Genomic DNA, 26,676 nt, shown 5'->3' on the forward strand with positions numbered 1-26,676 from the left:
AGTCTTTTTTTCCCTCCGGTATTTCAATCAGTAAAAACTTACACAATAAATATTCGCTGATAAATTATTTTGCTCTAAGTAATACCCAGACACGTATCAGACAGAATCCGTACAGATTTTCAACTTTCATTAATAGCTCCGACTTTCTCATACAAAGCTCGAACTTTTCCAATACACCGACTTACGTCTGCGTTGCACAGATAAAATTCAATAGAAGTCTTTGCCAAATCTGTGTGTGGCCTTTTCATTACACAAAGATCATTTTGCATGTAAATAATATTGGTATAAATGTTTCGCTATTGTTTTAGAGTACAGTAAGTAGGCTCCCCTAGCCTCCAATACGGTGTTATGCCATTTGATTCTATATCAATTATTATTAATTAAATGAAATTATGATTACGTATAATGAGTATAACAAAAATGACTAAATTTACTTTATTAAATACAATTATTATTATTGTAACTGATCAATAATTTGTACGACTATAATTAATTTTATTTTACATGGCATATCATAGCGTTTAATACTGACATATAACACTATTTCTTATTTTAAAAATGGTTGAGATTTCATTCGAAAACAATTTACGAAGATTGCGGGGCATTGTAACAAAATATAGAAACTTTGAAGCATTATTGTAAAACTTCATTTTATTTTGGCACCCCGAACTATTGAAATTACACAACGTATGTCGCACAAATCCATATATTATATTCACATTTAAACTTATATTTTTCAAATAAATAATAAAATCTTAACGCCAAACAGCAATACGTAGTGTTATTGTGTTCCAGTTTGAAATTTCTTACAACGTTATTTTCTTGGTGTGATGGTGATTAATGATCAGGTAGTCCAATCGCTAGTCTTCTTATTTGATAAAGATACGTAGCAATTTCGCAATTTAAAGAATGCTTAGTAAAAATGAATAATAAAAGCAAATTACTAAAGGTAAAAAAATAAAACATACATAATTTACTTCAATTATTTTTTATTCTAAATACATTAATATTTTTAATCAACTCAAATATTCATTTAAACTATTACAAGCTATTTTATTTTAAACATAAATAATAAGTAATGCAAATGACCAGCATTGCACACTTTTAACTCGGTATTTATAATTTAACTAGGTTTTTATTCAATCTTAGTGTTAGTACTCCATACCGACAAACATATATAACACTGAAACCGCACTGCGAAATACTTATCAGTTAATTCTAAACAAGTAATTCGAAAAAGTGACATGCCAGATGCACATATACATAATATAATGAAATTAGGAAATCATTGTTCTTTGGTAGTTAGCTAACTGTGATAGATGACTTAAAGGTAGTTATTATGTGAGTAAAACATGAGCGAATATTCGCTATCTGTAAATGTAGGTACATTATAGGTATATTTTTAACCGTACCCATCCAAATATTAATATAGGTACACCAATTTATATTGAAATTAACATTAACAACGAGCATATTAATAACTAGTTACACATTTTATTAGGTTTAAAGATGAGTTATTATCGGTATTTTTTGCCAAGATGGGCTATAGATTTTGTTCACATAAGAACTAGAAAAGATTAGGTGCGCACGTAGGTACATCGCGCGACATCACACAGATCTAATAGTACAAACATTATTCAAGATAATTTACATACATATTATGTATATTATAACACAAATGTTTCTAAGCGTAATGTTTCTATTACACACAATTGTAGTTAAGCGTTTTTTTTATTTTTTTTTGTCTTTGTACGACATACTCTAATGCTATGCTTTTAAAATCAGACATTTCATAAACATGGCGACAGCATTCGTACGTATTCTCGCCGAATAAAATCTTAATTTATCTACGAAAATAATGTACATTGGACCTTCATTCTTGACACAGATGAATGATGGAGCTAATGACATTAAGAATACTTGTAAATAATACTTTTATTATAGGTACTATATCTCAAGCATAAAAGCAAAAAAAAAATTGAAATTTATCAATCAGGTAAACAAATATCTTTTGAGTACATGAAAGTAAAGAGACCAGCTCACAAATATTTATAATTATAAAGTAACATCGATGAATATATAAAATGCATACATAATACAAGTCATAAAGTATTGCATCTTTTTTATCATAATATACCTATTACAAACTAGGTACAATAGTTGCCAGTTAACAATAATATGTATGAGAGATATATTCACAAAAATAGATCAGATTAGCAATTATGTTGTTCAAAAGCTAAAAAAATTTTTACATATTTAAATGAGTCTTTTGCCACGTGTAGTGAATGTTGTGCGCAATTTTCAATAATAACTTATTTATGTTGCTATTGCAAGACCCGGCCCGTGCTCTATTTTACTTTGCACTTAATATTTATTTCAGCAAACATTTAAACTCTCAAGAAAAAAAAATATTAGCAAAACACGCCTTTGTTAATACTTATAATAATAATGAAACGCTTCAAGACCTCAAGCCGTTAGTTGAATATACAAACATTATGTTCTAAGGGATTCATGACTTAAGTTTTTGGGTTAACAAACTATAATAAAGTTTGTAATTTACAAAAATAATACATTACTCTAAAGAGAAAAAAGGAGGATCGCCAGCGATCCTTTTTACGAAATGAGGTGCTACTAGGTTAACAAATCAAGTAAAGCTATATAACAGGATGAATTTGGTTTGCTTCTTAAAGTAAGAGGCCAACCGAATATTCAACCGGCAATCAGAAGAAGACAACCAAGAAGTACGAAAGGCATTTAGAAATTTACCTTACAATAGTTTACATTTAGGAATACCTATTATGTTAATATATTTTCGTGAATAACATCATTATCGCAAACCCGTATTAAATATGAGAAACGTGGATGATATGACAATATAAATTACCCTTTCATACCAATTAATAAGCGTTTTCAATGTCCTTACTTAGCCGAATCGATACACGAAGTCGGCATCTAAAATCTACTTATACGACTTTACGAATTGAAGACAAACTACTCATGGGACTCGAACGAACAAAATGATCTTTTCTTTGGTAAACAAAAAAACAAATGATAGACGAAACTTGAAAGTTGAATGTACAATCATTGGAGGGACAATTTAGTCGTTAGGTAACTCTAAACAACAATGCAAAGTGATCACATAATATAAAATATTTTGTTGAAATGTCACGATGTATGGTAATCGTTACATTTCGAGAGTAAGCGTCAACAAGTATTCAGTGGCATAGCTAGACGATTTTAAAGTACAAGTGGACCCCCAAATTCAAAAATAGGCGTGCTTCTTCCCTTTAGGAGTAAGCCTCTGGGGTAGTCTACCTGAACTTCGGGGTCCTAATGAACTGATTGTCCAGCGACAGCTACGCCACTGGCAAGTATTACTATCAACAAGAAACCACATCGGGGCGTTCGTCTTCTGCGTCCACCCTCTACTGCCAGAGCTTCCACCAAACCTGCATTCTTTCAGAGAGTTTCTTACAGATTCCCATTAATTTCCGTCACATTCCACCATCACCCTCTCCTTCGCATTCTTCCGAACCTTCACCCTCTTCGAGTGTAACCTGGAAATATTTAATAGTGTTAAGAAACCTGTTCAAACTTTCCAATTTAGCGCGTAATTGGAAATAAAATATTTTCAAAATATAATACATCCCAGAAGACTTTTTTATTTTCAATAGAAGATTTAATTTTAAAAATGAATAAATAAATAATTTTCTATTTATTTTTTAAAATAAATTGAGTAATATTTCGAACAATATTTATTCCCAAGAGGAGTACTACATTAAACATTATGATAACTTACTTGAAAACGTATTTGTTCGGGGCGTTCATCTTCGGCTCCTGAATGCGTCTGTACTGGTGCAGGTGGCGGTGAGGGAGGTATCATGCTTTGGTAATAATCGCGGTTTTCTTCAAGAGTATCTAAAATGTCTTGAGCATCTGGATGCACAAGATCTGCCCAAGTCTCCCACAATGGATGTACGATGTAGTCGATAAAACCGACCTGAGATTTTTCGATTGTCGCGTTATGTCTGTCGCACATAGGACTAATATCCATGCCATGTTCTCGTTCTCGATCACCTTGTTGAAAGAATTCTTCCATAAGTAACGCTACCCATCGCTTGTACAACGGTAATGGTTTTGTGGGATTGCTCAGATCGGCGCAATGTACGAGATTCTCCAAAACTTGTATTCGGTCCGTATAGTTGTCAAGTAATAATACTCCGCTCCCAGCAACTTTCTTTGTCTCTACCATTGTTTTAAGATCTGCTAGTAGACTCATATGTTTTGACATGTCAGTTGAAAGCACCATATCAATGACCATTTTTCGCAATGTTTGCCTTTGCTTCTTATGAAGATTTACGAATATATCGCATCCGTCATTTTGTAGTAATTTAAAGGCAACGGCAAGATGGTGATTTTCAAGAACAGACTCATCATTATACATAAGTGCTAATTCAGAGCTGGAGTTGACGAGAAACTGATTCGTAAGTCCCGGATGATCAACATCGTGCACGCATGCAGCAAACAAAGCAGCGCATACCTCCAGGGGTGTAAACACTGCATCGAGAGCGGGTGTATTCAGAAGGACATTAGTTGATTGCGTTACGTCTGCAGCGTGCAATGAGTTGTGGAACGGATTGTCACGAACGTAGTGTTCTTCGAGAGTAACAGCAAAGGCAAGGAAAGTACGTGCGGGGATTTGTAGCGTGGATAACAATTCCCGCGATGTGAAGGCGGCATAAGCGACAGCTGTGAGAGGGCGCCCGCATGATAAATCTCCAATGCGGAAAATGTCAACTCCCCAGCGATCAAGTTCGCTCAAACAGCGGCCTAACTCTTCTTCGTGGGGTGTTTCAACTCCATGTCTTGGGACACGTTCTCCCGTGAAGCTGTTTGTATGTGTAAGAGCCCTTTTCACGCCCGAAATCTGAAAATATATGTATTATGTACAACTACATCGAATAAACTTTTTATATGAATATTTTTAATTTTTTTAGAGGTAAATCCTATGAAGGATGACATGCTTTCTTAAAATAAGTAAAAATTTAAATCAATTGTGTTTACTTACTATACTTACTTGGGACATAGTAGCCCCCGGTCCCGCATGTCGTGGCTTTTCTTTTTTCTTAGATCTTTCGGTGGTTTCATCGACTTGTAGCGATGGTAAGTCAAGCTCTTGTTGCTTATCTAAAAATAGTGAATTTATTATTAATTAAATTTCACAAATAGTGTAATTTAATATAAGAATAATCATTAAAACTAATCATATATGCAAATAAATTATTTATCTTAAACTTTTACAAGTCCTGCACGTAGATAATCAGATATATTGTTTGATTAACAATGGAAATAGTTGATAACAGCAGTCGACGTGCGGTCTAGCAAATGTTATGATGACCTAGAATTAGTAGCAGAGAACGAACTGCGCAAATAAATAGGCACTGAATAGGAACACCTAATATTTTTTTTATCTGTCCAAAATTGTGTCATTGGGTATCAATGCCGAAAGAAAGTAGGTAAATATATGAAGTGCTAATATAAGCTATAATAATAAATATTTCTGGGTCATCATTGCTATCAATATTTTATAACCAATGAATTTTATTTATCTTCGATAAATAGACATTATAAATATTTTAAAACCAACAATAACACCATAAATCTTAATGTTCTGATTTATTGTTGGTAACACCACTAATTAATAAAAAATATTTATTATTATTAAAAACAGTGCTTTCTTTTAAAATTTGTAACTATGATTGTAGGTTTTAAAAAGTAATAATATATCTATTAGTTCTTCAAAAGAGTTATATTTAGCACTTACAGAGCGCTTGTGACTAATCATTTAATTACACGATCAGATTAAAAAACTAAAAATATAAGATTGATTAATCCAAATGAATACATAAGTACTTTACGGAGGATCATAATCTCAGATTAATTTGATAGTACGAGTACCTACTTAATGCGCGTTCATTTTCTAGAAAATCAAGCAAGTATATTACGGCGGCGTAGTAGGAGAAAAATAGTTTCACGTTGACGTACAAAAATAAAAACAAACTCTTGGATAAAATATAAATGTTTATAATTAAAAGGGAAAGTTTGTTAATTTTACTCTTAATTTCTTTTACAAACTTGTGTTATATGTAACATTTTATATATTTTTTTACCAGTCAATTTTATTTATTTACTACGCGTTCATGTATCGTTCATACTTTTAAGTTGATCAGTTGTTGTTGAGACTTATGTGAAGGTTTCTGGCATAGTGCCATCAACGTAAAAAATTGGCGCATAATTTATATCAAATAATTGTTTACGACAACAAAATAAAGTTCCATTGCAATGCGTATCGCGCGCATTAAATTAAATTTGCAAATACATACATAGATACGTTTCATCAATATGATTCTATTTTTAGTAAAGAACTTTATTAAATGCAACGTATTAGCTTGGAGGAGCAAAACAAATTAATTATTATCTCAACATGCCATCTCTAGCATTCAAGTGTAACAGCCTTGATATATCATTACTATGTAGTAGATATATATGATTCTATTATTAGTAAATAATATTTGAATTTACCAAAAATAATTTTGTAAACATTGAACAACATATTGCCAAACAAAATACTTTGGAATGCCAATAATATTCCTAGCATACGCGTTAAGCACACTAGTAGTTTGTAATACATTTTCGTTTAATGTTTATTTACGTATGAAAGTTCCAAGAATTTACGAAAACCCGAATATTTTGCTATCTAAGATCATGTTGATTTAAATCTCTTTGAGAAATATTCTTATTCGAATTAGTAAGTCCATAAAAAGTATAAATTATGATTATTATGCTAAAAAAACCAACCGGCAATTATTATACAAATTCTTACTATCTGATACGTTTAAACTTGTTTTCAATAATAGAAAACTTGAAATCGATCGACGATAATGCAAAATGTCAACATAAAAATAAAATGAATTATTTAAATATTGGAGGAATTATATGTGATGTTATTCATTTTGAATTTAGAAAAAAATAGAAATAGAAAAAAGAAAGAGTTTTATATGTCATTTAATACATTTTTTTGTTTATGTAAACGCGCCTAGTAGGTACTAATGACCGTTTATCATACATAATATTTTATGAAGTAAAGAACCTATTCCAATCATAAGGAAAATATTAAATAATTATTACAGTATCGTCAATTGAGTCGAATATGTTAATTATTATTTACTCAAATCAATCATGTTATGTTTTTAATATCTGACTATGTTAAAGTTAGAAACTACTTTTATAACAGTTAAACAATTACAGTTATCGTTTCTCTGAAAACACTAGTTGATTTGATGAAACTATAATTATCAGAAGATTGAAAAAACTGCAATGTTAAATTATCAAAACTATCTGATGTCAACCAAGAGTGGTTTTGACCGGAAAAAGAGTCCTGACTATAACATGTAAGCTTCACTGGTACGTACCTACCTAACATACAAAACTCAACATATACAACTACAAAAACATGCAGATTGAATTAATCTTTTATGTTTTATTTATTGAATATAATTTCAATAACCGTACATAGTTATTTAAATAAAGTTTACTGAAATTTATTTTCAATTGATCATTTACACTATATGCATTAATCAAATATAACAATATTTATATTAAAATATTTCGGTAATAAAAATCATATCGTGTGTTTTTGTTTAATAAAAAGTTTAATTTACTTTTTTTATTAACAATTGGAATGTTTTGAAATACGAATATATTTGTATTTACGTATCGTATACTTATCATTCTAATTATATATAATATTTATTAAGAACTTCTATAGACTTGGATTATTATCAACTATTTTGTGATAGTCGCAACTGATAAATAAGATGTTATTGCATTCAGTTAATACGTACTTTTATCGTACAATAATAAAGCAAAGCGTCAAGTTAAAGATATGGGAGAAGTATATCTACTTAATATGGATCTTTGCACAAACAACACGACGCATACATTAACAATTTTAGTAAAAAAAATATTTTTAAGGGGTGTGTGTGCAAAGTTATTTCTATGGCATATTAATTAATATTTTGGTTAAATTCAAATGAACTTAGTTAAGATGTAAAGATCAAATATAATAAAAGTATGATACATACCCAAGAAAGTAGAACAGATGTATTCTGAGATCTGGTTTCCGGATTTGCTCGACTCTGAGAAATGGCTGAGCTCCTTGTTCAGCATCCGCTTGAACTGTAAATGCAAAATCTCGATTGAACGAGCCATTCTAGCAGCACGGCGTTTGAGCCAACGGGCCGGCGCACATCGAACGCACTGTCTCTCAGCACACACGCGCATTTCACAACACATGAAGATAAACGAAAACAGTTCAATCAAATGTTCCTAATTCAAATTCAATACAAAAAGTTTTTTTATATTGTGCGTATATAGTCGTAAATGTTTGTAGCTGCTATTATAAAGAAACGTCCGTTTGTTAACAGCGCTATCGGTGAACTGAAGCGTCATTATATGGTACCTCGCACTTAGCGGAGCGTTATCCGTCATCGGCGCCTACGTACAGAAATATACCTTCTCAGTAATATGAGTTACCAGTAATCTAGTTTCCAAGTTTTCTAATTTCCTCATGAATTTTGACGACAAAAGGGTTGGGATCGGTAAGAATAATGGCATATTAATATATCCTTATAATACCGCAACGTAACTTCTGACGTAGAAATTGGATACTAAAAATTGCTTTTGTTTGGTTGTCACTGACAAAATGAGCTTCAGACAACAATGCAAGTTTAATTGTATTCCGCCCTTGATCAGTTTTATCTAGAATTAGCAGCGAGGTTGGTAAAATTGAGAAGTCGTATATCAATTACTTTAATCAAGCTTTCAATGGATGATAATTTACAGCTCGTTAAACATCGAGGTTGAAAAATTGCTTTGCCTCTAGTTGAATATTAAGTGTGTCGAAATATTAAACTAGATAAAACAATAAAGGAGCAAATTTAATTTAAACTTGCTATTGGTTTGATAAAATATCAACTACTGATCCGTATTCTATTAATTATATTTCGCTTTTATTCTATACTAGATGTCACCTGCGACTTCTCTCGTGTTTTAGGGGTTAGTTGTTCGGTGTAAGGTATAAAAAACGAACCTATGTCGTTCGTAGAAAATCAAGCTTACATCAAACCAAACTTTAGCAAATTCAGTTCAGAGGTTTAGCTGTGAAAGAACATTACACATAGATAGGGCAGATAGGAAGATTAGAGAATTACTTTCTCGTTCATAGTGTTAATATAGATTTCTTACTCTCGTCAATACTAACATTATTAGCTCATTTAGTTTAAAACATTATGTATCTTGTGAATAGTTAAGCGAACACATTTTTATATAGCAATAAACGTTTGCTGTACCTATGAGTGCCTACCCAAATGAGTTTATACAAAGACATACTAGTGTTTGTGATTTAATATTTTAGTAGGTACCTTTCTTAGTACAACGTTTAAATTATACAAAATTTGCGCGAAAGTAACATGCATTTAATAAACCGCTAAAAAGCGGATAGCTATCTACCAATCCGGTATAGGTATACATGTGTTTACATGTCTCAGACTTTTTTCCGACACGTGTAAGTTATCCCACGATGTTTTCCTAGATATTGGCTAGAATCATTCGTCTCGAATATTAACCTATAACATTTGAAGTTATCGGCATTTTATCTTTTACTAGAATGGACTATATATAGAATTCAATGTAGTCAATACTCAATGTTTTGTCTAATATTAAATAATATCGCATTTTAATATTACTACTGAATTTTACTTGAAACTGATATGAAGTAAACGTTGATATTATGTTGTAATTTAATGCTAACATTTTGCGTCATTTATCCATTTTATCCCAGTACGACTGACAAGTTTTTTTTTTAAATTTAGACATGATCTTGACATACTTTCTTATCACCTTGCCTGTTATCCCTGATGACAACATACTCGGGATAGGAAGTTGAACGATCGAGGTCTCACTAGCACAACTCACGATATCAATCTTATGTTTCAAACTGTTTTCAACAAACATGCGGGTTATTAGTAAAAAAATACTGGCACATAGAACCTTTTTTTACAATAGCCGTTATAAATATTTTACTCGGACTGGATGCTTAAAATTCTTCAGAATTACAATGATTAATATAAAATAAAGAATTACTTATGCAAGACGAAGGATTTTGTCAAATCAATGTATTGTTTATCAAACATATTTTATCAAAAAATATATCCCAACATCTTGCCAATTTAACAAAAAAAGATATTAATATAACTACCACTACAAATGTCAATGACAGATTTAATGAAAAAAAATGCTAGTTCTTTATAAACTTCTATTAATGGCGAGATGACTAAGCCGAAGTGATATAGCAGTTTGATCGTTGCCATTCACCATTTTTTGTAAAAAAATTAACAAAGCAACTCTTTTTATATAAATACAAATTTCAAGAATAAGCATTCACCTAGTGCTGATTCAGTATGCTGAGATGGCCCAATGGAGAAATACAGCGATCGAAATCCGCGTACGAATACAATATTTTTATGTTCATATTATATTCGACGTTTAAGTAAAAAATACTGAGAAAACATGGACAAAAATAGGATTTTGTATTGGTTATTTCTTAATCATCTTACTAATAAATATATTAATTAAAGTAGTCCTACGCACAATAATGTCATCCTCATTATGTTTAAAAAAAAATATGTAAAATTGAATCATATATTTTCGGAGAAATATATACAAATAAAATGGATGTACTCAGAAACAAAAATCACTGTTACAGGAAAAACTTTCATATATTTATATAAATAAATTAATATTTTGGTTCCAGAACTATTACAATTTTGTTGCCAACTGTTACATTTTATGGTCATACTAGCAAAAACTACTTACCGGCAAATTAATATTAACAATTAGAAATTTTAGTTAGTAAACTAAATTAATTATGATTATATAAAAATATAATGAAATCAAGTAATGGAATATTATTTTTATCTCTGATCTTCTGAAGAGGAGGACATTTTGATATATGTTTTGATTTCATCTATTATTAAATGTCTATTCATAAAGCATGACAGGACAAAGGTTTTATTGTATCAAAGAGGATTCAAAACTTAATTCATTGCTCTTTTCCACTGCGGGTTGATGGATTTACATGTTTTAGAGAACTCTGATGTATGCAAAATTACATCTTATCTTTAATTTCATAGTAGAACATGAAAAATTGTAAAGGCAAATTTAGGTATAAATGCAATTGCATGCAGTAATTGTAGAAATATGAACCTAATGTTGTCTTAAATTTTCGCGATTATTACACATTTAAATAAAACTAGTTATTACGGATTTTAATCGCGTATATTAATTATTTTGGACATCCCGACGTTTCGAGCACTTTACAGCGTTCGTGGTCACGGGTAGACTCTGTCTACCTGTTACCGCTACCTTACATTGTGCGTGTTTTTTTTATAGTTTCCAAAGGTTAAATTATCTGTATCTATACTATTTAATTATACATTATATTTAAGATACATTGGATTTTCTTGTGATGTCTGTATGTATTGCAATATTATTTAAACTATTACAACATTCTTAACATTAATATTATTATATATAATTGCGGTCCATACATCAATCATATTTATCGTGAGTCATCACTCTCGTAACGTAATATGACGTCTATCTAGTGATCTAAAAAAATGTAACGGTTGATACGTCGACATATATAAAATTCTTTATTTATAATTTACTCCTATATGGCCACGTGGTACGTGCCGCCTCACACGTACATGTTGTAAACGTTTGTTTACTTTTTTATAATGTTATCGGGTATGTATTTGATGCGTTTAATGGATTAAGGCGACTAATCGTGAGCCTTGATTTATATGCCTAAGCGAAACAAAAAAAAAAAACTTTTTCGAAAACCCTGTCTTAGAATATCATTCTAACAATATGTGATCAAATTTAATATTACAATAGTCTACTAGTAATTTTAAGAAAAAAAATCTACAATAGCCTAATTTGCAAAGAAATCTATGTAAGCATTTTCCCTTCAAACACAATACAAAGTTAAAGGCGTTTAAGATAATACACAATCATTCAATATCTCACACTTCCTGTAATTTTTTCTAGGAACAGTTGTTTCTTATGAATTCTGGCAAGCGTTTCCTTTTCATTTACGCATTACCATTCATTGTTTATAATGTATTTATGAGTAAAAATTGCGATTTATGATGATCAGCTTAGTAATCTTTAAAAACGTTATAGAAAATATAGGGCCGGACGTTATTATAATGTGATATATCTCTTACCTGCAAGATTTACATTACATTACTATTTTATACTTACGCTACCCCGAAAGATTATTATTAATATCGCGCCAAAAGATTTCGTTATTCGAAAACAAATTACAATTATATATGGCATATTTATCTATTAGATAAGACTATCATTAATACTTGAATTCAAATAGTTATTTTTGTGTGTACATATCTACAAATGATACTAATATATCAACAATACATAAACGTTCAGTAGAAGCCCTTAAAGTAGCTAGTTTTCCTTTTCCCTACCCTTATCTCAAGCAAGATATCTTTTCCTTCCACTTTCCTCTATTTTGTCATTCGATCGTTCACATCCACCTATCTATCTGAAACCCCTCCTTACAACTCCATTCATGCCAGCTTTCATCTTCTTTACTCCATCCGTCAGTACTCATACTCATCACACTTTCGGTTACCTTCGATTACTTAGTCATAACAAAACAATGCAATAAAGTGGTAGTAAGATGGAAAATACTTGTTGAAGAAAATCCTGTAATTTTACAAATAAAAGAGCATTTAATAGACGAATTACAGACACAACAAACTGTAAAACTAAAACTTTTATTGTGTGTAAGTACAATGACAGCAATTATATTTATAAGTTGATGGTAAGATTGGTAATCATTTCAGTATTTTGTCGTCAGAGCAATCCATCTATTCAGCGATAGATAAGATCGACCTGTATGTACGATCTGTTGCTAAGGTGGGCTTGATCGATATTGTATGACATTTGGCGGTTGAATCACTAAACGTAAAGGTTTTAGATAAGATACATTTTGTAAGATATTTAAATATTATGGAATCACGTGTTGATTACGGCCACTAATCAAACTGGTAGCGGCCCTGACCTACATATTGTGTGTAGCATTTAACGACACACACAGTATTTGCTTTCATTTATAAGTGTGTTATGTATCTTTGGCATCTATTAAAATAGTATTTCAACGTCACCACATAGTTATGTGGGTGGTATTATGTCATATCATTTGGATACATGTGCTCGTGTCCTAGTTTCAAATCACTCGATGACAAGTGTGTTCTATAATTAATCTACTTTTCTATTTGTAGCTTTTCATATATGTATTTTATAAATTAACTTTTATTTAAAGAATCTAAAAGAAATCGTTATTTGTAGAAAACAATAAAATTCACCTACGGTTTGTCGAACATAAATAATTAGTAAATTAATTACATTGTTGACATAACTTTCAACATAATTGACGTAAGTGTCAATTTATTTAATAATTACTATATTAAAAAGGTAAAATTAGACAGATTTTGTTATGCAATAATGAAAAGCATATAATTTTTCCCAATTGAACAAACACTACTCAAGACCACATTCAAAGGGAACTATGCTGTATAATTTATATTTACATTGTAGAAAAAAAATTGAAAATGAATCGTGTCTGTATTGCTAAGAAACTCGATACAAAATTGTATTAAAACTAGCACGACACTGTATTGATCCTATTACACCAGTCTACATCTACGTATACGGTAAAGGTAAGCTTGACGTCGAACTACGTCACGCAGTTCAATATTTGATTATTTCCTGAACAGAAACCTTGATAATATAACATTTAAGATGATAATAAATCCACACATTTTTTAAATTATCTGTGTTTCAATACATTATATAAATTACATTAATGACGTTTATATACATGAATAAGCGTCAGAAGACATTAAGTAGTAATAAAACTTTTTGTTGTACAAAATTGATATAATTTTACGAATCGGAGAAAGAAGTAGTTTTCTTCTAAATTAAACCACAAATAAAAATATCTTTTTTGAATCGTATCATAATCGATTGAAATATATTTCATTCATTTAACAATTTATATACAAAGGTGTATGTATATTTATAAATTTGAACTAATAAGAGCCTAATAGTCAAAATTAGTTATAATAAGACTGAAATATTTTTTATGCATAGCATCTTCTTGTGACATCGGACGAAAATGAACAATCGGAACAGAATACACGATAAGTGGTCACTTTTCTAATTACACTGACGAACGGACTATTGTAGCCGGCTAGTTGTGACAACCTTCATGTGTGACGGTGTGGCCGGTGGCTGTTGCTCTGAGGTCGCTGAATACGTCACACCGTAATCAGGTCATTCAAGTAACCAGACGTAGCATTTATGTTTCACTATCGATTGTTTTGCCAGCTGACAAGAATCCATCGATTGTTTAACTATTATTTAATCGCACAAGGTTAACATCTTTTTTTTGTAAATCTTTGTGTAAAAGTTGTTTTGCATAAACTTTGAATAAAGAAATTAACTATAAGTTATATGTTATTATGCAGATCAATAAGGACACTAATGAAAGTTAATCCGCTATGTAATACAATTCTGAATTAAGAGCGACCCTTCCTATACAAAGTTCAAATCTACAAATCAAGCCCTCTCATTAATATTTTAAGTGCCTTTGAAATCTTTGAAGGCGTATTAATTCACACAAAATGTGTATATATATATAAATCTTAGTAAATCTCTTATTCGGAAAAATATTGTTTAATAATTTTAATTATTTAAGCCAATGTTTGGTTTACGAAAAAAATAAATAATAGCGTAGTGTACTATAGCAGCTTGTTAGAGAATTAGAGTCATTTTAAAATCACAATTATAAGTTTCACTTTTATAATAAATATCAAAAAATATGATAACTTTCGAGTATATACTTTATTAGGTATACATTTTTTTTGTTTCATAAAGCTCAATTTTAGACATCCATGTGTTGTTTACGCACAGATCAGTTATTAATACATAATTAAAATGATTCATTATTTGTACTTACGAATAATTAGTCATTAACGGATATTAGAAATGAAAACATTACCGATTCGAGATTAAAGTGCAATTTTGAGAACAAGTGTGGTTTTCTTTGTTCCCAGTAGCTTACGTATACGCTTACCTTGAATTTCAAAGACACGTATCGGCGTACAGAAAGGATGTTTCTTTAGGTTTTGTTTCATGTAAATTTTCAATGGTAGTCATTATAGTAACCGTGTTAAATACGTGTAAAAAATATTAAAATAGAATATTGACGTGTTTTCATGGAGTCAGAGGAAAACAACTTGAATTTTTTTTTTAACTAAAATCGAACGAGACAAGTTTTTATCAGACGTTTGATATTTTAAAAAAATAATAAACTAAGGTATTCATACAAAAATGTTTAAATTATACACGCATATATAGTATTTAAGAATATTTTCTGTTTGCAGCATTTTGGGTGGTGTTAAGGTTTTGTGTTTACCAAATTAAAAAAAATACTAGTTCATAAGAAAATCATGTTAAGAAGTATGATAATTGACTTAATTAGCTGGTAACGATTATACTATTTGTCCAATTGGACTTATAATGCTGCAGATCACAAGGATCATCTAAGCCTACCCAAGACTTGTCACTTTAGGCGATAAATCGGGCTTTTATGCGTTATTTTGTAACATTTATTTAATTTTTTATTGTATTTTAAGCATAGCATTGGAATCACGTGAATCTTATTATAACAGTATTAAAAATAAATATACACAAAATAAAGAGTTTACATATGAGTCAAAGTGGGTACCACCTCTCGGCATATCATGTTTGATTTTAGGCTAAAGTTTCTTGACGAAATTCATAGAATCAGATCAGAGTACGATACACCTCGTAAGTCAGGTAAACCTTGTAGATATTCTTTGAATTTATTATTATCTCAAGAATGAAATGTTTACATAATTAGAACATTATTTCATAAATAAATTTAACGGGAGAAAATGTTCTTTAATCTTTCTTAGTCATTTTCCCAGTAAGCGAGACCGTTACGTGTACCATAGTAGAAACAACGAAAGATCTATTTAAGCTGAACCTTCGTCAAGCGGATAAAAATACATTAAATGCCATCTCCTAGTTCTCCAATTGAATAATATTTATTCCAATCCAATTTATGGGAATCAAAAACAACTTTGTGCCGTTAGGATGATTGTGACTCAATCTTCAAAGATGAGTAGATAAATTATTGTGTTTGTTGTTGTAAGGCGGGCGCCGCCTTTAAACGTAGGTCTGAGGGCGTACGTGACCGACGGAGCGCAAGCTGCGACCGTGGACCTTATCCGTTTAACGCAACACTATAACGAGTAACATTCCATCGTTTATATATATATGCAAATGAAACCGTTAGATTTTACTATGTAGGCAACCTCGGCATTACTGTTTTCTTAAACATCATTTAAAATTTCAAGAATAGATCAAACACACTACACATTACAAGGTTGTAAAACGACATTGGAGATTCAATTTGGATTACTTTACACATACATTATTTTGCAAAACGTGTCATCGCACAATTACTGACTTGAAGCATTAACTTACATATATATTTATTGTTGTTACATTTTAAAAAAAAAAGGTAAGGTTATAATTACGGGCAAATAGCACAAATATTTAAAATTATTTTAACCTGATGTTGAATTGAATGTGTTTAATCATGTTCGAATTATTAATTAATCAGTTTTATATTAATATAATCTGCCTTAATTGACAAATCGGCTAAATGGCGAATCTACTTAATTATATTTTTTAAATATATTTCATTCCATTAAATTTATTATAATGCAGAGACAGGAATATTAAAAAAAATATATAAAAATTAACACATGCAGAAAGATGTATGTATAGAATACTAGATACATAGACCACTTCAAAGCGAATTATAAATAATATGTTTATAACGATAAACGGCAGAGCGAAGGTATCGTTGTAGTGCCCTTCAGTATTAATAGTACGTCATACACCTATGTTGTTCGTATCAATAATAAATAATACCTTCCTATGTTGTTTAAGGTCACTGACTTATATTTTGATAAACTTTTACGTCAATTTCTTAAAAATATATTTTCGTATATTTTGAATGATCTGATGAAAAAGGTGTAGAGATTTATGTAAAAACCAGTGGAAATAAGTCGTAATATAAACAGCAGTCAGTATTCCGGTTATTTAAATTATTATATAATAATATAATACAGAGAAAGACCACAGTGGCGTGCACTTGGAGAGGCCCGTTTTTGTCCAGCAGTGGACAAAATGATGAAATGATGATGATGATTTGTTGATAGATTCCATTCATCCTATAATATGTAGTTTATACAAAATAAAAGTACCTATACTTATGAATAACATACATTCATTCTTTGATAAATGTTGTTAAGTGACTATAACAAGCTTAATGATACTAAATCGTCTTGTAAAATAAGCTAATCGGTACGTTCACGGTTTAAACTTCGGTTAATTTAGTCATGAAACAATAATTATCATTAATTACCAAGTGATTAACGAATTAAGGGCATGTAACATATAAAATATCTTTCGATTAAATTTAATCATAAATGGCGACACGTATAAAAATTATGTAATATAATAATTATATAATACATGTTGTATTAATATTAAAATGATCATAGCATTTAAGTAACCCTCTACATTATGTTATTTTTTTTAAGGATTTAATCACGCTATTCCAACGCGTATTTGTGCATGTTTTCAGACTAAATTAAACACCACCTACACAACACAGATCACCTGACCTTATACCAGAATTGCTGGTCTATGCTCTAGCCACAAGGCGATCCCTTCTTGTAACATGTATCTAAAGTTATATGGCAATATTTGTTTTTCTACGAAAATTGTATTGTTAAAATACATTAATGCAAACGTTAGGGTTTGTCGGAACGTGACTTTCCAAATTATTACTGATATTTTATATGTTTAGTAATATTTCATTTGAGAAAATCTTGAATGTCATGATTTTCTGATATTGTATAGTGAGCTAGCATCAAAAGCGGTTTTTGAATATAAATCCAAATGCATGCTTACTGTTATTTTTGTAGATTTTTGAAATAAATAATATATTATTGTGTTTTGTTTTTATTTTTTTTAGTAGGTTTAAGGCAGTCTGGAAGAAATATTAACCATCCCTTATATCTGCAATGTATCACCAACCTTTGGAACTAAGATGTTATACGAATTGTGCATGTGCTTCCTTTGCCCTACCCTTGAAAATGGGAACAAAAGTATAGGTAAAAGAATTATTGATGTACGTACTCAAATGGGTTTTTACTAAACCTGATTTGGTTGAAATTTGTTATGAAGCTAGTTTTTACCAGAACCAGAAGAAACGAATCTAAAATACAAGTGAAGCCGCGGGCGACGGCTAATATTCAATTAATTGTAACTAATCTTATGTCTTTTGTGTGCGTTGTTAAAATGTGTTTCACATTTCAATAAGCTTCATGAGAAATCTCTAATATTGTTTTATTTGTAAATTTATTTTAATTTACTGAATAACTTCCTGAAAATCGAAGCATGGCTAATAAAATATACTGCAATTAATGCTTTTACGTTTTATATTTTAGGATATATTTTGAACTCTATGCGATGTTTTTTGAATATTATTTGTTTCGAATCGAAAATTATATGTAATGTTAAACGAAATAATAGAATAAATCTTGTCGTTATAAAACCTTCAAAGGATAAGTTCTTTGAAGGTTTCGTAAATTGGAAATAGGAGCAATACACTAATATTACATCATTTCAAACGAGCACGAAATTATAAATAACTCAAAAAAATATTCAATCAGATTGCCATTCACGCCAACTCGTCTTCCACAACCATGGGACAAAATTTCCCGACACCTTTCACCATATACCGATCGTTGGTAACCTTTATCCTATTTATATGAGAGTGCGTCTCGTAAGATCATAAACGCATTACCGTTTGAGAGTAAAATTAACATTAGTCACGCTTTCATAAATCCTGACTCATAATTATTTCGTCAGTAATAAATTGAGGTCATTGTTTAAGAAATATCAATATATGATATACATCAATCACAACTCCAGGAAAAAAATCTTTTTCTAGGTTGCGATGCGATCGATCATTGAATTCCGCATGTAATACGTTATCTGTTTCAAGTTTTGAAAGCATTTTCTAGAGATGCGATGATAAGTGACGTAATATACACGCAACGTCAAGATATATATCTTAAGTAAACAAGACGCGAGTTCTTTGTGAAGCGATATTTAAAATATCTGCCACACTCGGATATATTTAACGACTGCTTAAGACGCATTTCAGTCTAAATTTTACATGTATAATATACATATATGACACTAGCTACTCGTCTCTGCTTTGCTCGTGTAGAATAAGGGTCTCCATAAAACTACTATATCGTTATATGTATTATCTTTTGTGTTATGGGTTTACGCGCCAAGCTCTAGCAGAGTTTATCAGTTAATTTATTCTAATATTGAGTAAAATCACAAAACACAATGCATTACTAAAATATCCTGACGAAAGTTGTAGTTTTTGAGACTATCCGTTCAGACACACAGAGAGACAGATGCGGCCGAGAAAAAATACTGTAATAATTTAAAATTGCTCAGTATAATTAACATATTGAATGTTTCTATTTAATAACGGGTATTATGACTTGATTATGCAATAAATAATATAATGTTGATTGTGACACAGACGATATTGAATCTTAATGAGAACACCGCATTATTTACATAAATGGTTCTCGCTTAGTTACTTACCTTGAGCGAAGCCATATCAGAGACAGAACGGTGTGTTTGTATGGTCTCGAGCTGGTCCAGGCACCAATCCAGCTCTTCAACTGTCTCGAGCGCTAACTTCATGTAAGCTTCATCTGTAACAATAAATAAATAATTGAGACGAAAAACCTAAAATAATCATTTATTACTATAATATCGAGTGAAAACCATAATAAGTTTTTTTATTATTATATCTATATCTTGATTTCATCTTTATTATTCAAGTACATAATTCATAAAAAACTCAACAACAACAACAACAGCCTGTAAATTCCCACTGCTGGGCTCAAAGGTCTCCTCTCCCTTTGAGGAGAAGGTTTGGAACATAATCCACCACGCTGTTCCAATGCGGGTTGGTGGAATACATATGTGACAGAATTTCTATGAAATTTGTCACATGCAGGTTTCCTCACGATGTTTTCCTTCACAAATTAAGCAAATGAATCAGCGGTGCTTGCCTGGGTTTGAACCCGCAATCATCGGTTAAGATGCACGCCTTCTAACCACTGGGCCATCTCAGCTCACAACTCATAAAACTCACTACTATTAAAATTAAATTAACTATTTCAGGTGATGAAAGTGGAAATGCACCACCAGTACTCATAGTTAGAATACGTGAATCTTAACGGAATATTGCAGGTTCAAACCTGTCTAATAGTATAACCACTAATATTTCTTAAGCTATGGGATTCATCGCCTACTCGGCGGTGAATTAATATCTTGAGGAAACCTGTATGTGTATCCATCAACCCGCATTAGAGCAGTAGAGTGGAATAAGCTCCAAATATTCTTCTCAAGAAGGCTTTAGATCATTAACCTAAAATAGCGCATACATTTTTTATATATAATCAAATAAATATATCAGAAAACACTGTTGTTGTATTTTTAAATAAAAAATAATCATATATGCCCTATATAAGTGTGGACTTTTAATTTAAATTCTAAAATATAATTAATGGTTTGCTACCGCAAATTCTAAGTGAAGTTGCCGTTCCATTTTGTTCTGGTTATTGATCCGTGAAACGTGTATGATGTGTTTAACAAGAGAACAATTAATTGGTAGTAACAGAGCGCTTGTTTATATAAATCATAATAATTGTGCACAAATAATTCATTAAAATTATATTACAGTAGGAATTTCAAAGCTAATTGGATGTTATTTGATTCTGTATTTTATCGTTAAGCTCATTTGGTAGAAGAAAAAAAAGGTGGAGGGGAATTTTTGCAAGCCCATCTGGATAGATACCACCCACTCACCACATATTGTACCACTATTCAGCAATAACTAAGATTGTGCTCTTGGGTTTGATTGGGTGAGCCAACCAACACCAAAGGCACTACAGAAACAAGGGATCTTAGTTCCTAAGGTCGGCAACGCATTACAGATTTAAGGAGTGGTAATTTATATTTGGTACCGTGCTAACTTATAGGTGGTGGTGACCACTTCCTATAAGGTATCCCATTTGGCCATCCGCCTACCTATATTTTAATATATAAAAACGATTATTGAAATTTCGAGGAAAACACACTCGACATATAAACGTATATGTTTCAAATATTTTTGCCAGTCAGATTTGTTTTTTATTGATATCAGAACACGAAAATAGTTACCAAGCAAAAAAGAAAAAAAAGGTTGACAAACAAAAGAAATAGAAACAAAAAACCGTTTGTTCTCTACCTATTTATATAAAGTTTTTGCATAAAAAAATAGTTATAAATAAAATGCATTCATTCTGTTGGTATAGTTGGAGTATTAAGCGTAGTTGATCACGGGTAATTTGAAATTGAATCTTTTTTATTCATATTGAAATTATAGTTATATGTCTAATTCATACTGAACACATTGCCTCCACTGGTGTTGTATGGTTGTACATAGGAGGGTTACTTTTTTGGATAGAATCGTAATTGCGATTCAATAGTGAAATGCTGGTTGCTTTGCCACCATTCCACGCGGTCATGATTTCTGCAGGAATTATTTTTAAGTGTTTTAATTTTTATTTATTTAATCTAAAGCTCAATTATTCGAATAAACATCAATATTAAATGTCATATGCATTTAATTACTCAATACAAGATTATTTAAGGATAAAAAGGAGATGAATAAATATAATCGTACTTTGCTGGCATACTGTGTTTTTAAGAGGTGCAAAAGGCTAAGTTTTTCGCCGGTTCTTTTATAAGTTATAAGTTTATTTTCATATTTAGACCTACATATACCATATATAATATTAAGATTTAAAAGTGCTTTTATGATTTTATAGATTTTTGATATCGAATGAATAATTATATCATTGTTTAAAAGTGCATAATTTTACAATTAGTAATAAAACTTATATGAAATTACTGATTTCAACATTGCGTAATATATACAATGCTATACCATAATGACATTTTCATGTTTTCTATTAAAAGTAATTTTAATGAATTATTATAATGATTAAATATTAATATTGTCTCGTGTAAGCGGTGGTTTTTGTTTTGATAATTTTGTTAACACTGATTTTAATTTTAAACTTGTTTCCATTTTTTCTTTCTGCTTCTGATTTTGATTAATTAAAAATTATTATTATTTATTACTTGGAGGAACACATTGTGAGGAAGGCCTTGAGCATGGATGTAGATGGATATAGAGGTAGAGGACGACCAAGGAAACGATGGATGGACTGTGTGAAAGACGATATGGCTAGAAAGAATGTTACTTGTGAGATGACGTCTGACAGAGAAGTATGGAAGGAGAAGACATGCTGTGCCGACCCCAAATAAAATTGGGATAAGGGCAGGAGAATGATGATATTATTTATTACTTGGTCATATTTGAATAAAAATGCTCAATCTGTCTCGATCTAGCTAAAAGTAGGTGGATTTTATTCGAACGAGATGTGAAAGTCGGATAGTCAACATAAATTTAAGCTTCTTGTAAACCTGTTAAAATAATTATATATTACAAAATTAATTCAAAAAATATTTTTCCATTTTTTATCAGAGATCGGCCGTATCTGCGGTTTCACGCACGCACGTGCGTTTGTGTGTGGCTGTTTGTGCGGAGGTGGGGATGGTACAGATTAACGCTACCCCATGATTTTTTCTGTATCTGTGACAATATACGCTAATTTTAATGATGGTGATGAGCAGTTTAGACGCGAAAGTAAACAAACAAACACACTTTCGCATTTATATATTGTTTAGGATAGAGTTGTTGACAAACGACGCGATATCAGCAATCTAGTGTTACCAATTAATTATTATTAATAGTAAGTCTATAAGCGATACATAAAACAGTAGCTGATATGATAATAATAAGTGTGTCGTTCATAAATAACAAATTATATATCTTCATATACATAGGTAGTTTAATCTAGAATATCACTAATAAAAAATATTTAAATATAGATTATGTATAAATACGTAGATAGTATCTTTTTCAAATGAGTTAGTTGCTATTATAATCGGAGTCTTGGCCTTTTATCCTGTAATTGGTCTAGACTCTAGATGTCTAGATGGCGGACGTGATTTATGTCACTCAGATGACTGAGACAAATGAATATCATTTAATGACTAAGTAAATTACATCCAGTTACTATGAAAGTTTTATCAATATAGTTGTGTAATTGTTTGTATAATTGCGGTCAATAACAAATACTAGTTTGCTTGTTATCCATGCAGGAGGTTTTATAATGTACAATTGTATGCGGAGAGATATCAGGTGTCCAATGATTTTACGCGCTTGAAGAAACTTAGCAGTGCAATAGTGCCAGCTTTCTAAAAACATGTCATAATATAAAAATTATAATTAAGCAGCATATATGTGGTTTGGACATTATATAATAATAAATACCCAATGTTTTATCCATGTTTACCTCAACAAAAATACTTGCTTTATGTATTATATCAGTAACGGCCTTAAGCGAGCGGTTCCGGTAACAAACAAGCGATTATTTTCCTTCAAATCATCGATACTGTCTGTCAAAGATGCACACAGAGGTCCTGATAAGCCTCGACCTTCTGCGATTACACTACTGTTGCTAACGAACACGACTGTGGGCCGTGATCAAATACGTCACAATCCAGATAGTTCATGAGTTTTGACCTCAGGGTAAGTATAAGTAAACATTGATACATCGCCTGACCGTTTAGTGCATGAAGTAGTCTACCGATGCCCGTGACGTAATATTGCAACATGATGCTGGGCACGCGCCATAAAGTTAGTTGGCATGAATGGATTTATATCTTACACAAAACACGTGACAGATATTTCCTCTTAAGTTTATTCAAGTACAAGCATTGGGATACGATTTTTTAGTAACATTATTATAGCTTAATAAATTAATAGAGGAAAAGTAGCTGAAATAATGTTTGTTCAGTGGGATGTATGAAAATAACAATTTAACTTTTGCCTCACTTTATTATCTACGTAAAATAAATTTGAAACGATTTACAGGGATATCAGAATTTCAAATTTATGGTCAAAATGGACTTTGATGGACAGATCAACGAAGACTCAAAGTAACCGAAATTGATTAAGAATTTTGTTTGTTATTGTTAGGTACATTATATCGTTCGTCAAATAAAAACTAAGACTGTTGATAAATTGAGGTCTAAATTGTTTATGTTATTTTTTTTTTATTTATCTTATCTTTTATAAACACTGTTGAAACCGGTTTTTATTTAAGGAATTCATATCAATACAATTCTACAAAATAAAACAACTACATATACATATGTATTTACGTTTTTCATAATATAAGTGGCAGTGGCTTTTGTTCATAAAAACGTTTGAATTTTGTTATATAAAGATAATAATTTCAGTTTAACAGACTCGAAGAAGTTTTATATCAATAATAGCGAGTTGGCCGGCTTTACGCGACGCAATTATACTTTATACTCTAGATTTTTTAAAGGAAATGGTTATTTAATTATAAATATACAATTAGTATTGCTTCAAGTGCCTTTCTGATTTTCAACTAGCTTGTACTTGTACTAGTTGTTGTACGTGTTATCTTATACCTTACTCTATTTTTATTGATAGTTCTTTTAAAATGTTTTAATATCTTGGGATTTATAACTCTTCAAAGGATTTATAATTTCTGTTAGTATTGTGATCAATCAAAACTACAGAGGAATATAATACCGATTTTTAAATCTAAATTATGGATTTATTTCAATTATAATATAAGTATAGACAACTTAACTAAAAAATCAATGTAAGTTATTTAATCTAATGAAAAAATATATTTTAATAACATTGGTATTAAATACTTCTATTTTGAAAATTATTTACTTCAAATGATGTTATTAGAAACTCATATCTAAGTATATGTGACATTATAGTACGATCACACGGTTATTGGACTTAGTTAGGGAATCAATTCAAGAGCACTCATGTTGTTGGCATCTGCATTGTATATAAAATTAAAAAAGTTTGGCACGAAACGAATTTTTAAAATTACGTATCGATTTCGCGGTATTACCTGCCTGCCATTTTAACAATGCAAATTTTCTCATATCACTTCATCTGTGAGCATCATAATATGATTGGATTTTGAATTATCATTTCGTATTATAGATAAAGCAATGGCTGTTTAAATATTACGTAGCCAACTAAATAGTATTTTAGTAATAGTAACGTATGTTTGTTGCTCTAGATGGGACGTTCACCTCATCTATCTCATCCTTGAGTATAAATATAAGTTTCACATTAACCTATTAAATTATTCACTATAATTATTTTAATAGTTGATTTTGATACTCTCAAATCTCAAATGTGATTTCATGATTATTTGTGCACATTCTAGATTATATTACAACCTAATGGCATTTTTAGTGTCTCCCTTGCTTACAATTACTAGTACATAAAGAAAAAACAACTTTACGTTTTTTAATTTTTCTCATAATCATGATCTTTCCACGCATTTATCACACGTTTATTTAATTTAGAGTGTGTAAGGATTGACGTGTTATTTATTATATTTCTTCATTGTTTACATTAGGTAAATCAACTATCAGGTTTTAATTGAGGATGAATTAAACTAAGACATTATGACTATATTCTAATTAGATCATTTTTTGCATTTTTGTTTGGTTCATTTATTTTTGGGAAATCATTTTATTTCGCTATTAATTGCTTTCAAAAATAAATATTTTTAGTAATGAAATTTTATTTATTCATTTCAGCCTGCACGTATATAAAAACTATTATAATTTCGTTCTACCAGTAAGTTTTAAATTAAAAGCACTGTTCTAGATAAAATGTTACATGCAACACGTGTGTATGACGTCATAAAGGAACTATAACTTATGAGGCGTTGTGAAACATGAATGTAATAAAATTAACATATTAAATGCCATTTATTAAAAACACCCATTAATAATGTTTCATAATACGTATATTCAAAATATGTTTACCTTAATACGATAAGGCTTGGAGATAAAAAATCAAAGTGCATTGAATGAGTAAAATCCAATCATTAATTTTTCAAAACATTCGTGTGGATTATCTTACAAATCGAACCCAGATTTTATGAATATAATTTTTTTTTATTTATATAGCTGTGGTAGTTGTATAATAACTTATGTAGATCAACTGAATACGTTATCAACAATCAGTTTAAATCACGCTAATGTTGACTAATTGCGTGTAAGTCTGAAAGTTTTGCAATGGCCTACATTCCTCATTTTACTGGAAATAACGAGTGACAGTGAGTGTCCTGAATT

At 30.5% G+C, this 26,676-nt stretch overlaps 1 protein-coding gene across 7 annotated transcripts in view; it reads right to left on the reverse strand.

Annotated features, from left to right (window-relative positions):
- Positions 1-972: 972 nt before the first annotated feature.
- The window catches only part of LOC124530283 (cAMP-specific 3',5'-cyclic phosphodiesterase-like), a 155,233-nt gene continuing 129,529 nt past the window's right edge, over positions 973-26,676 (reverse strand). For 6 of the 7 annotated variants that reach the window (XM_047104363.1, XM_047104359.1, XM_047104361.1 and 3 more), the window contains 5 exons: positions 19,948-20,060; positions 8,145-8,238; positions 5,069-5,187; positions 3,800-4,927; positions 973-3,557 (listed from right to left, as the gene is read on the reverse strand). In XM_047104363.1, the coding sequence (XP_046960319.1) occupies positions 3,495-3,557; positions 3,800-4,927; positions 5,069-5,187; positions 8,145-8,238; positions 19,948-20,060 (1,517 nt within the window). In that variant the 3' untranslated portion in view covers positions 973-3,494. The remainder of the gene's footprint in view (positions 3,558-3,799; positions 4,928-5,068; positions 5,188-8,144; positions 8,239-19,947; positions 20,061-26,676) is intronic. The other variant, XM_047104360.1, reaches the window with a different exon arrangement.

Source organism: Vanessa cardui, chromosome 6 (assembly GCF_905220365.1).
Source record: "Vanessa cardui chromosome 6, ilVanCard2.1, whole genome shotgun sequence".
Lineage (NCBI taxonomy): Eukaryota > Metazoa > Arthropoda > Insecta > Lepidoptera > Nymphalidae > Vanessa > Vanessa cardui.